A 12,499-nucleotide genomic window follows, 5' to 3' on the forward strand; every position below is an offset into this window, starting at 1 on the left:
ACCTGTGGTGTCCCCCAGGGATCTAATCTCTCCCCCTGGCTGTTCAACCAGTATCTGGCACTCCTTGCCCACCGCATCGCCGCTCTCTGCCCCAACTTTCAGTGCTATGCGGACGATACCCAGCTCATTTTCAGGCTACCCTCGGCCTCCTCCTCTCCCTCATCTCTGACTGTCTGTCTGCTATCCAGGAATGGTGTGCCGCCAATGACCTCTGCCTTAATGCCAGTAAGACTGAGATTCTGCTCATTGGCACACCCACTCCCTCCTTCCCTGCAGCTCTCTGGCTGGCCTCTCTTGGCCCTCTTCCTGCTCCTACATGCAAGGCAAAACCCTCAGGGTTATCTTCGACTCCACACTCTCCTCGTATATCTGACGTCTCTAAGAAGTCACACTACCAGCTGCACCTCCTCAGAGGTATTCTTCCCTTCCTCTCCTTCCCCCAGAAGCTCGCTGTCTCCCGAGCCCTGGTTCTCTCAAAGCTGGACTACTGTAACAGCCTCTATCTTAATCTGCCTGCCTCCACACTCCGCAACTCATCCAGAACAGAACTGCGAGACTTGTCCTTGGCCTCAAGCCCAGGGACCGTATCTCTCCAGGACTGAAATCTCTAGACTGGCTCCCAGTGGCTGCGAGGATAAAGTTCAAAACCCTCTGCATTGTCCACAAGGCCTTCTGGGGCCTGGGGCCTAAATACCTTCAACTCTCTCTTCCTAAATATCTTCCTTCCCGAGCCCTTCGTTCATCCGTCTCCAACTCCCTCAGGGTCAGCCGCTTCTCGAAGCAACGAGCTGGGGGTAGATCTCTCTCCGCGGCAGGGGCCTCCCTCTGGAACAGCCTTCCTGCCCCCCTGAAACTTGAGGAGAACCATCTCCGGTCCTGGAAGCACCTCAAAACCTTCCTCTTTGCTTCTGCTTTCTCTCTCCCTCTCCCCTGCTAATTCTTCGCTGAAACTGCACTGAATCTGCAACTGGGCCACTCTCACCGCCTCGGCCCTGGGCCCAGCCACTCTCCACTTGCACTGCCTCCCTGGCAACCCCTGCACTGCGGGACTGTCTCTGTATCCCTACAGCCCCCCCTTCCCAGCACTTGTTCTGCACTTACCTTGCACTTGCCACCAGCTGGCCCTTTTATTTATTCTACTTACCTTGTACTGCACTTCCCCCACCCTCCCCTTCTCCATGCACCTCTCCCTTCCCCCTACCCCTGCACTTGCGCGATCTGAATGACACCTGGCCTAGTAGGATCGTTGTCGGTCTTCCCCTTGTTCCCCCCTCCCTGCCTCGTCGCGCCTTGAAACACTTGTGTATAGGCGCGTTACAAATGCCATATCATATCAATGTTACTGTTCGATAGGGCTATCTCAAAGAGATCATAGGAGGATGTGTTTTGGGCGGGACGAGGCATAGAAACTAGCAAGGTCGTGGGCAGTCAAAGGATGGGTAAGAAAGTCAAACACTCACAAGCTGTGTGTCCTTCATCACATGTCAATATCCCTCGTAGTTGTACTCTGCTGCAGTAGTTTTGGCTAATAGGTGGTGCTTAACTGTCAACTAAAAACCCACATTAAAAAGATAAGAGATAAATAAACGTGTTGTGAAACAAAATAATCCTAGTAAAATTATGGTCCTCATTACGAGTGTGCCAGTCCAGTAACAACGGTGCCAATACCGGCACTGTTGTTGCAGGACCGGCACTCTCAGTCTGTGGGCGGTTGCCGTCCCATCAGCCAGGTCTGACCTGGCGGACGGGCGGGACGGCACCCACCCAAAGACTTTCCGGGAAGCACTGAAACCGTTATTAACAGTGCCTGACTTGCAGGAACACCGGGGTCGTAATCCCCCGGTGTTTCCGTGGAGCAAGGGGCTGAAAAAAATAAATAAATAGGAACTCCAGCGGCAGCCTGCCGGTTTTACCGGCACGGCTACCGCTGGAGTTGTAGTGAGACCCTTTGTTTTCCACTGCTCTGCCATATAATAATTTTTTAAAAGAGACCCACAATGTTCGATGATTTCTTTAAATTTTTTTAAGTTACTGTTAAAAGGTTACTTGTAACCACTACAATTATTTGTGAAAAATAAATTGTGTGGACGTATCAAACATACCGGTCACAGTCAAATAACAGGAAAAATTGTGCCTTTTGAAACAAATACAATAATTTACATTGGATTTATTTAAAGCATATTTATTTTCATTATTATGGAATCCTGTTTTTGCACCCTAAGAGCCAACATTAGCCTAATAGATGGCAGGTATGATTGTAAACAGGAAGACCATCCAATGTACTTGCCCAGTTATCGGGGAAATATTTATCCACAATTTCTCTCATCTTGGCGTGATGCGTGTGAAGAATGGAGGGCTCAAAGTACAAAGCCACATACAGAATGGCAGCTTGAGTGGCTAGAGCAGTACTGCGGTGCTCCGGAAGAGGATAGGCAGAGACCTAATAAAGAGAAAAGAAAAAATGCAAAGTATGAAAAATGTAACTTTAATGGCACAGTTCCATTTCTGTTTCAGCTGAGAATTAACAACTCCAATCAAGCTATTTGTTGTTTTTTGGATGAATGTAGTCAACCAACACTCCTTTATACAAAGTATTGTGCAAGTGTGGTAGATCAGGCATGTGACTGACACACATTTTAAAGACTGTATTGGCTTTGTCAGGATTGTGGTTGGGATAAATGCCTATGGTGTCTAGGGTCTTTTTCTACAATTAAAAGTGATATTCGTCTATCAGAGCAATCTAAACTACCAGTTTGTGTATGGCTTTCACTAAAGTGCATGAGAGGTAGGGTCTCCTCTCCAATAGAGATATTGGAGTGCCTCCGAATGATTAATGTACTAGACAGCCCGAGACTTTTTTGTGCCTCAGCCTCGTCTCAGTAAGAATGAACCCAAAGCCACACTGGTAACTGCTACTCTATTTTTTAAATACGATTCCTTGGTATGCCTCCAGGCTACTGTCGGGAAAGCTTTGCGCAACTCTCAATAGAAGGCTGCATAACCAGCTAACATAAAGGTAAACCAGTGTGTCACCCGAAAGTAAAGACCAGATTCTGCAATTGTAGATGTAGAAGAGCAGTCAGGCTTAGGGAGGCTGGCAGAGAGGAACAATTATTCCCAATAGCGTCACAAAACGAACACTGCACAGCCACCAGGGGGCGTGGATGGAGGACGCCTGAGCATTTCTATACGCAATTAATCAATTTTACTGTAAACATGTGCAGCCAGGATTTTCCAGCTCATCATTTTGAAATGGGAATCTGTGCATTTCAGACAGCTGTGCAATTATTTCCCAATATGTCAAACCCCCACCCCAAAGGGACGAGGTGACAGTTTGAAGCATGCTGCCATTACCTAAGGCACCTTTGAACCCGTCGCCCCACACCGCCCTTTAGAGCATGGCCAGCATTAGGCTGAGTAGTGTGGGCTCGCTTTGCTCTTATTACCAGATCCCTACCTAAATAATAAATCACAGACCAATTATGTTTATGAAAAAGTTGTAGGCCGTAGGCATTTTATTTTCTTACAGAAAATACATAACCAAAATCAATACACCGCCATATGCTTTTGGGCACCTTGTGTCCAGTTTCAAAGTTGCCCAAGGCTCGTCCCGAGTCCTTGTTACCCCTGGGCCTTCGTTCCTGGGCACATGCCGCCTACAACTTGCTTTGGACCATGTACTGAAAGAGTACTCAGCGTTCCGGCTCCTGTCTGCTTCCTTCTTCCGTTATCCTTGTAGGGTGGGTTGGGTGGCAAACGTTTTTCCTCCCCCTTATCCAGGCACTAAGAGCCTACCCGAGAGAGGTGAGCTCTTTACCTGGTTTGTGCCGCCGCTCCTTTCCCGGCTTACTTATACCCCCCCAGACCTTTTGTTCCTTCTTGGGGGCTGGGTTTTCCCCCCGGCCCCTTGCTGTTATATTTCGCACCTTCCCCGGGTGCTGTTTCCTGTCCTTTCCTGGGCTTTTGTTTCTTGTGGCGCCATTCGGACGCCCCTCCCTACTGCTTTCGCGCCGTTTCCCCCCACCCCGCGCCTAAACTCCCAGGCCCTCCATCGGCCCGCATTTAATGCGGCCCGGGGCCTGGGGCATAGGCCGAGTAGTGTGGGCTTGCTTTGCTCTTATTACCAGATCCATACCTAATTAATAAATCACAGACCAGTTATGTTTATGGAAAAGTTGTAGGCCGTAGGCATTTTATTTTCTTACAGAAAATACATAACACCAAAATCAATACACTGCCATATGCTTTTGGGCATCTTGTGTCCAGTTTCGAAGTTGCCCAAGGCTCCTCCCGAGTCCTTGTTACCCCTGGGCCTTCGTTCCTGGGCACATGCCGCCACACCTGACTGGGTGCTATTCGCGCCCGTTCAGGTCCCCCCCCAAAAGCACTCTACCTACAACCCTGTTCCTGGAGTGCCCTAAAAATGTTGTCGGAAAAAGCCCCCATCCCCTTGCTTGATAGGTGCACCCCATCCTGGTGAAACATTTCCGGATTGTTCTGGTGTAGGCCATGTTTTATGAAGTGTAGCCCTGTGCTCTTGCAGTACTTTTCCACTGATTAATTTCTTTCTGGCTATTTCGATTGCGTGCCTCCTATGTGCCCCGTACCAGACCCTTCTTGGTATTATTTCTGCCATGAAAATCTCGGTTTTCCACCAACTGTGGGCTATGCTATGTAGCGACTCGCAAATGTTCCTCTGCAACTTACCCCTATTTGTGCTCCGACAGCCTGTTGTGAATGTCCTCCCAGTGCATCCCCGGGAGTATTGTGTTTTTGAAATGTAGTCCTTGCTTCACTTCCTCCAGCCACCTGCCTGCCAGGGTCACGAAAGAGTGCCCCACTATCCATGCCGATTGGAAGGGTCCAGCCTCTATGGAAATGGGGGAGATGAGCGTTTATATCAGTTCCTCCCTTATGTATTTTTTAAAACATTGCGACTTCCACCCCCCAATCTTTTTCACTCCCTTTGCTCCCAGGCCCCCCGCCCATGCAGAGGTTGCCGCCCCTATCCTGAATGAGTGTTCCAAATTCGGCTGGATCCCATCCTGCTTTGGCCACCGCCTGAAACTGGTACCTGCTGAGTGTGCCGCCGTCCCTATGTATTAAAAGCTGCCCGTCGACCTCTGGTCGGAGATCTAGGAATTCTTGGGTGATGCATCTGGGACAGTGGTCCTTCTCTTTGATGCAATTGAGGTCTATTGCTCTCCCCTTCCCAGTTTGGTCTGCTTTAGATTTCCTTATTATAGACATCCCCTTGCTTCCCATACTAATATCCCTCCTTGCCAGGCCGTCTTCTGCCACCGTATTACTGGCCACCAGTTCCCCTACCCTGAAAGCCCCATAATATGCCAGCGCGAATGCTGCCCTGAACAGCGCAGTTTCGTACGTGCTGTTGCATGTATCTCGCAACACTTAACAGAATTATTAACTTCCCAAAGTTCACTGGCCTTCTGCTATCTGGTTTCTTCCCCTCTAATTTAGCCCATCCTCTCAAAGCATATTTTATTCTAGCGCTGTTGGTTGCATCCGGTGTGCCCACCACTTTTGTGGTATATGCCACCGCCGCTAGGTGTGCTGCCGCCCAGCTTTTCTTTCTCCCTTTGGCAAATGCCCCTTCCAGAAATTCACACATTTTTTCGGTTGACATTTTTCCCACATCTTGCACTCCTGCTTCCACCAACACATCTTTTACATGCTTTTCATACTGCTTACCCGTTTTGTACGTTAGGGCGTTCCTGGTCAGTTCGTCAATGACCCGTTCCGTTCTCTGTGTTTCTCCCACTGTCGACCTTGTAGCCAACCGTTTTTTTCTTTCCAGTGCTTCCAACGGGACCCATGCCTTCTGCGGCATGGGTGTTCTTTCCCTGTCGGCGTCTGGTCTCAGCTCCCTGAATCTCTCCCACTGAAAGCGAGAGATTGCATCAGCCACCACGTTTGCTTCCCCAGCGATGTGCCTCGCGCCCTTATGCATGTATTCATTTTTAGGCTTTCCAGCGTGACTGCCCGCATTAATTCCAACACTATTGGGCATGACGCACTCCCTTTATTTAACACGTGCACCACCGCCATGTTACCCGACCATACTGCCAACACCTTGTTTCCTAGCTCTTTCCCCCATGTGCAAAACGCGACCCAGATTGGGAAGAGTTCCAGCAGTGTTATGTTTTTTGTCCATTCCGCCACCTGCCATGTTTTTGGCCATTTGCCTGCACACCACTGTTTCCCCAGTATTGCGCCAAAACCAAGGCCACCTGCTGCATCGGTGAACAACATCCTTTTCCCTTCCTCGTTTATGGGTGAGCGCCATATCACTGACCCATTGAAATACCTCAGGAATTTCGCCCCCACTTCCGGATCTCTCTTGATTCCTCCCCCTAACCCGACTCTGTGGTGCCCCATTGTAGCCCCTCTTGTTTTCAGCTCAATGCTTCTCTGGAACACCTTCCCCTGTGGTATGACTCTCCCTGCGAAGTTCAGCTTTCCTGCCAGCGCTTGTAATTCTCTCACTGTCACTTTGTTTCTTCCCTGTAGTTCCTTTATTGTCTTCAGTAGATCTGTTACCTTGTCATCCGGGATCCGGCACACCCCCAGGCTTGAGTCAATTTCTATTCCTAGGAATTGGATAATCTGCTTTGGGCCCATTGTTTTCTACCCCGCCAGCGGAAAACCCCACTTGCTTGTTATCTCCACAAATTTATCCAGGGTTGCCTTGCATAGCTTTGAACCTTTGGGCCCTACGAATAAAAAGTCATCCAGGTAATGTACCATCCTGGCCACCCTCATCTCTTCTGTGACTGCCCATTGTAAAAATGAACTTACCCTCTCAAAATATGCACGAGATGGCGCACCCCATCGGGAGACATTTGTCGATGAAGTATTCCCCCTCCCAATGCATACACAACCACCTCTGAGATCTGCTGTTGACTGGCAACAGCCGAATGCTGATTTGATGTCTGCTTTTGCCATCCATGCCCCTTTTCCTGCCTTCCTGACTAGTTCAACCGCCTCCTCGAAGTCTGAATATGATACTGTTGCCTCGCTCTGTGCAATGCCGTCATTCACCGAGGCCCCCGGGGGGTATGATAGGTGGTGGATTAGCCTGTATTCCCCTTCTTCCTTTTTTGGCACTAACCCCAGTGGCGAGCATATAAATTCTTCAAATGGTAAGGCTGTAAAAGGTCCCTCCACCCTACCCAGTTCTACCTCTTTTCGGAATTTATTGGTCACTATATCCCTGTTCTCGGTAGCAGACTTCAGGTTTCTGGGAATGTCCTGCGCTCCTTGCCCGGTAAACGGGATGTTAAAACCTTCTCTAAAACCTTGCCTGATCACGTTTGCTGCTTTTTGGTCAGGGTATTTCTGGAGCCACCCTTCCATCCTCTCAATTTTTACTGGTGTGGCTCCCTTCTCGTCCCAGCTCTTCGTTTCGCTTCTCATCGCTCCTGCCGCTTGGAGCTGCGGCCCTTGTGCACTTGGAGCTGCTGTGGTCACCCTTACAATCTCTCGCACTTGTGGCTGAACTTGCACTTCCATCCCCAGCTACAGGGTACTCCCTTCTCAAAATTCCGACATTGCCCTGGTTCTGCCCGCATTGCCCCCGTGCTCCCCCTGCATGGTTGGGGGCAGGCTGCTCTGCCACCCTCTCTGTGAACCATAGTTCCTGCTCCGAAAATGTTGGTCTCCATTTCTGTCATAGCTGTGTTCATATCCCCTGTTATTGTATCTATAATCAGCTTTGTACTCATTCTGCCAATACTGCCTTATCTGCTGCCCTCCTGTGCTTCGCTCCTTGGAATCCTATTTTTCCTTCAGTACATGAAATATGTAGAGATTAAAATTCTCCTCATCCCATATCCAGGAAAGCAGTCCATCTCCTTTCTGAACTCGTGATCATACTCCTGCCATGCGTCTCCCCTGAATGCCGCGTGTACTTTCAGCACCCTCTGCTGATACGCAACTAATGCTACCCCGGCTTCTGGGAATTTCGGTAATATAATTGTAGACATTATATTAAAGGCCGTCATCCAGTTGTCAAAATTCCTTACTACTGGCCCCCTTTTTAGTAGGCTTTTCTCATCCTCCTTAATGTCCTCCAGTGCCACATTCATCCCCCTCTTTTGACAATCTAGCAATGTGTAAATATCAATTAATTCCTTCCTCCATATTTTCTCCTTTACTTTGTAATTTATAAACCAAGCCATTGCCTTCATTGACCTGCCCTGTGCATCTTTACCCGTGGTTGGTCTGCCATATTTTGTCATGATTGGTCCCCCAACCTCCGTCACTGCCACTGGTGGTACCGCCCCCAGCGGCGGGTCCCCCGCCACTGGTGCCGCTGGTGTCCCTGTTGGCACCACCGGTTGCCGGTTGGGCCCTTGCGGTGCCCCTCCTGTGTTTGGCTCTACTGGCGCCCCTTGTGGCGCCGGGACTGGGGTTTCCCTGGGTTCTGCCCCTACCCACCCTGCCCCTCTCCGTTTCTCCCTGCTCACCACCCCTCTCCATTTTACCCAAGCCCGTAAGTGATCCCTTTCTTCGCCATCACTGCTTTCCCCCTCAGTTGAAGAATTCCCCTGCTGCTCCTCCCTGGATCCCTCATTACTTCTGCTCTTCTTGCCATTAATTCTGGGCGACTTACCCGAAACCGTGACGCAATTTTTTAACATTTTTAAGATTTTATTCCACACATCATTATTCACAGTACCTTTGTTTTTCTCTTTTCTTTTCCTCTTTTTGGTAGGTGCCTCTGTCTGTGCCTCCGATCTCCTTGGCTCCTCTCTCCCCCTCTTCTGTCCTTGCGGCACCTCGTCTTCTCCTTCGCTGCTGCTAGGCTCTATGAACAGCAAGGGTGACATTGCCTTTGCCCTTTCTTTCTTCTGCATTATCTCCAGCACCCATTGTGCCCCATATTCCTTCTTCACCTTCTTTGCCCATTCTGCGAATTCTTGTGCCCTTTTTGCTCTTCCTTCCGCCATCCTCCTCGTCTGAATTCCTTCTTTCTGCAGGGTTGACCCTGGCTGCTCCTCCAACCGCTTCCTCGTTCTCCGCCGGTGAGCTGTCAGCCACGCCTTCCAGCTCCTGCACGCCGTGTGCCCTCTGCTTCTCCTGATCATCTTTTATCGATCTTTTTCCCACCTGTCTCGCCTGCCCCCGACGAAGGAGCTCTGTTCACTTGTGTCCTCGCGGTCCGGCATACTGCCCCGTCCTCTGGCCCTCTTTACGCTGCTCCGGCACAGGTAGGAGAACTCGTAGCCGCTGCACTTAGCCAAAGTAAGAATGTGGAAAAGGCGTGAGCCCGCAAGAGCAAACGTTTTTCCTTCCCTTTGTCCAGGCACTAAGAGCCTACCCGAGAGAGGTGAGCTCTTTACCTGGTTTGTGCCGCCTCTCCTTTCCCGGCTTACTTATACCCACCAGACCTTTTGTTCCTTCTTGGGGGCCGGGCTTTCCCCCCGGCCCCTTGCTGTTATATTTCGCACCTTCCCCAGGTACTGTTCCTGCCCTTTCCTGGGCTTTTGTTTCTTGTGGCGCCATTCGGACGCCCCTCCCTACTGCTTTCGCGCCGTTTCCCCCCTACCCCCGCCCCTAAACTCCCAGGCCCTCCATCGGCCCGGGGCATATTTAGTCTACACTGAGCACTTAGTCCACGCCCCCTCGTTAGAGACCCACCTTGATTGCTCATGCCACTGAAAGTACTGTTTACATCACCACCCCTTGTGCTATATTTATTGGATGCGGAATAGGATGCCAAGGTTAACGATAAGACTAAAGGAGTTAAACCTATCCATCCTCTTCGCAGTCCGTTTGACCAGAATGTGCAAGTCCTAAGTGTAAAATGTAATGCGTTTGCTGGTTGTGCCAAGAAGGAAGGAAAGACATGCAGAGGGGCAGAAGGGCAGTATTACCCAGCTTCGAATCCTTTAATTTCGATGCAGCCAGTTCGAACCGTCTCCTGCGCCGAACCGGCCGCGCCAAAATGTCCTGCTCCGGCGGGCATGTAGCTGTGAAGTGATATGATAGGTTATTTATGACGCGCTTAATACCCAGAGGTTTCTAAGGGCTGACCCGGGGATCGAACCAGTGTTATTCTGTGTCGTCTTGCTTCCAAGGCGAGCATGTTGCTGCTGAGCTATCCTCCGGAGACGAGCCATCCCCTCCATGTGTGCGCCCCCCAGTGATTCACCTGTATAGGGGAAGCGGTGACCCCCCCCGGGGCGGATTCAGTGCGAAAAACGGAGTGGATGGAGCCAATAGGAGCAGAGTTCCAGCACTGTCCAGGGGAGCGTGAAAGCGAATGTGCTTTCTCCAACAGTGGGCCGCCGGGGACAGAGGGTCTGAGGTGGTGCACGGAGACCTGCTTAGCCCAGAACCCTCTCCTCTCCACCCCAGTGCAGACAGGAGGCTGGGGAGTGAGTCCCCCACACAAAGGAGGAAACTAGCGGTGATACCGCTCATGTACTGGTGAGGCCGCCGGCTGGGAAGAGGGTGCCTGCGTCCGCCCAGTGCTGCAGCGGGCCCCAGTGATGCGGCGAACTCGGGGTGGGGGGCTGGCCTATAAGAAGGCCCGTCATGAGGGTGAGGCAGGTCCTCCACGGGATCGGGAGGTGCCATGCACAGCTGTGATCGGATCGAGGGTGATTGGGCCCTCACAGCGCCCTGCTAGACACATGTGCCTTGGACACCCACCAGCAGGAGTGCAACAAATGTGAGGTGTGCAGGGCAGAGGAGCCTTGCTACAGGAGTCAGCTCAGGCGTTAAACCATATGTGGGCTCAAATAAAAGGTACCCCAGTAGCCTGGGTAGCCTACAGAGGAGCAAGAGGGGGTGGAGGTGAGGTGGGGGGGTCTCACCGTTACGCCCGCCCACGACCCGGAGGAGGCTGTGCCCCAGCCACTGAGCAGTGGACCGGGAGGTGTGAGGCCCCCTATAAAGGGTCATGTGCCCGCCTACTGGGGGTTTCACGGGGGGGGGGATGCGGCCCTGGGGACCTCCACGGACTGCTATCGACGAGGAGGAGACCTCAGGAGGACCAGCAGGTGGAACGGCCAGCAGAAGTGGAGGGGCCTGGAGTGGCAGGTGGAGTCTAGCCCTGGAAGTTGGGTGAGGAGGGCCAGAGCGGAATCATGGGGCGCTGAGGCGCCTGGATCCGGTGCGGGGGGGCCACGAGAATTCACAGGACCATGGAGCGCATTTGACACTTCCTGCCTGAGGTGACTGAACAGGCATACGAGATTGAATTGGGGAGTGGGAGTAGCCTATGGTGTGTGAGACCAGGCCCGGACATTCACTGGGGCACATGAAGGGGGACAAGGGCCAACCCCATAGGATAACAGGCGCACAGGTGAGGGCCCCCAATAATAGGTTGTGTGCCCGCTTACCAGGCCGGTGTTGAGGTGTGCAGAGACGTCTTTCAGGACCTGAAAGGACTGCTGAGGGCAGCAACGGAGGAGTTACAGGTTATTAAGGAAGGCCTTGAGCAGTAAATGGAGCCTGGGTATGGTCAGAAGGAGCTGAGTCATCGTGGGGCAGTGGAGCCCCAGGCTGCGCCCCAACATCCGGGTGTTGGAGGGTGAGGTGTGGGCCCCCGAAAACGGAGCGTGTGCCCACCTCGTCCTAAGGACGTGGACTGTAACACCCCCAACCCGCAAGGGCATTTTGAAGCGCTCACTGTGGACAGCGTATATGCAGGCAATCTGTCGGTGAAGGAGACCCTGCGGACGGGGGAGGACCCGGTCAGATGGTCACTCAATTTGAAATGTATGCACAGAAATGCAAAGTGTAAACACAAGACTGTCACACAACGTTAAGTAAAGAATGTGCTTTGACAAAGCCCAAGTAAGGGTGAAACAGCAGCATGTGCAGAGAAATGTTGGCACAAATATTTTTTTGAAAATAAACCAAGGAATAGCGCACCAATCACCAGAAAAGTCACAATTAATGTCACAAATGAATACACCAAGTGAACTAACTTGTGTAATAGTGATACCTGTGAAACAAATTAGAATAAGCACAAAGTGAATTAACTCATGTGAACTATATGAACGAAAAATACACGAAATAAAGTGTGCAACATATATTCAGACACTAACAAGTGCGTACCTCACAAATTATTGTACAACTATGAAAGCTGTGGTGACACCAAAAAAATAAGTGCAAAGAGTCAATAGGAAAAAAACACTACAAGAGAAATGAGTTTGGTACAGGCGGAGGTTCCAGTTTTCGATTTGCTTTGAAATGGACGTAGAGTTGTTTCGGAGAAGGAGATAAACAAAACAATTGGTGAGCTGCTGAGGGGAGATGAAGGTGCCTCGGGCCTACAAGGTGAAAGTGGTGCGGACAGACAATGGCGTATCAAGGGCCCGAGAAGGAAGCAGGTCACAGGATAAAGGAAGTTCCAAAAGCTGAATACTCCCCCGGCTGGCAGGCCCTGAACACATTACGTACTGGGGAAGTATACCGGCAATGGTTGTTTGATGGATCTGAAGGTGCATTAGGCTGGGTGTTG

The 12,499-nt window shown here is 51.0% G+C and overlaps 1 protein-coding gene across 6 annotated transcripts in view; it reads right to left on the reverse strand.

Annotated features, from left to right (window-relative positions):
• WASHC5 (WASH complex subunit 5) overlaps positions 1–12,499 on the reverse strand; it is a 1,117,936-nt gene that overhangs the window by 760,014 nt on the left and 345,423 nt on the right. For all 6 annotated transcript variants that reach the window (XM_069621617.1, XM_069621614.1, XM_069621616.1 and 3 more), the window contains one exon: positions 2,288–2,440. In XM_069621617.1, the coding sequence (XP_069477718.1) occupies positions 2,288–2,440 (153 nt within the window). The remainder of the gene's footprint in view (positions 1–2,287; positions 2,441–12,499) is intronic.

This window comes from Ambystoma mexicanum, chromosome 5q (genome assembly GCF_040938575.1).
Source record: "Ambystoma mexicanum isolate Mex_15411 chromosome 5q, UKY_AmexF1_1, whole genome shotgun sequence".
Lineage (NCBI taxonomy): Eukaryota > Metazoa > Chordata > Amphibia > Caudata > Ambystomatidae > Ambystoma > Ambystoma mexicanum.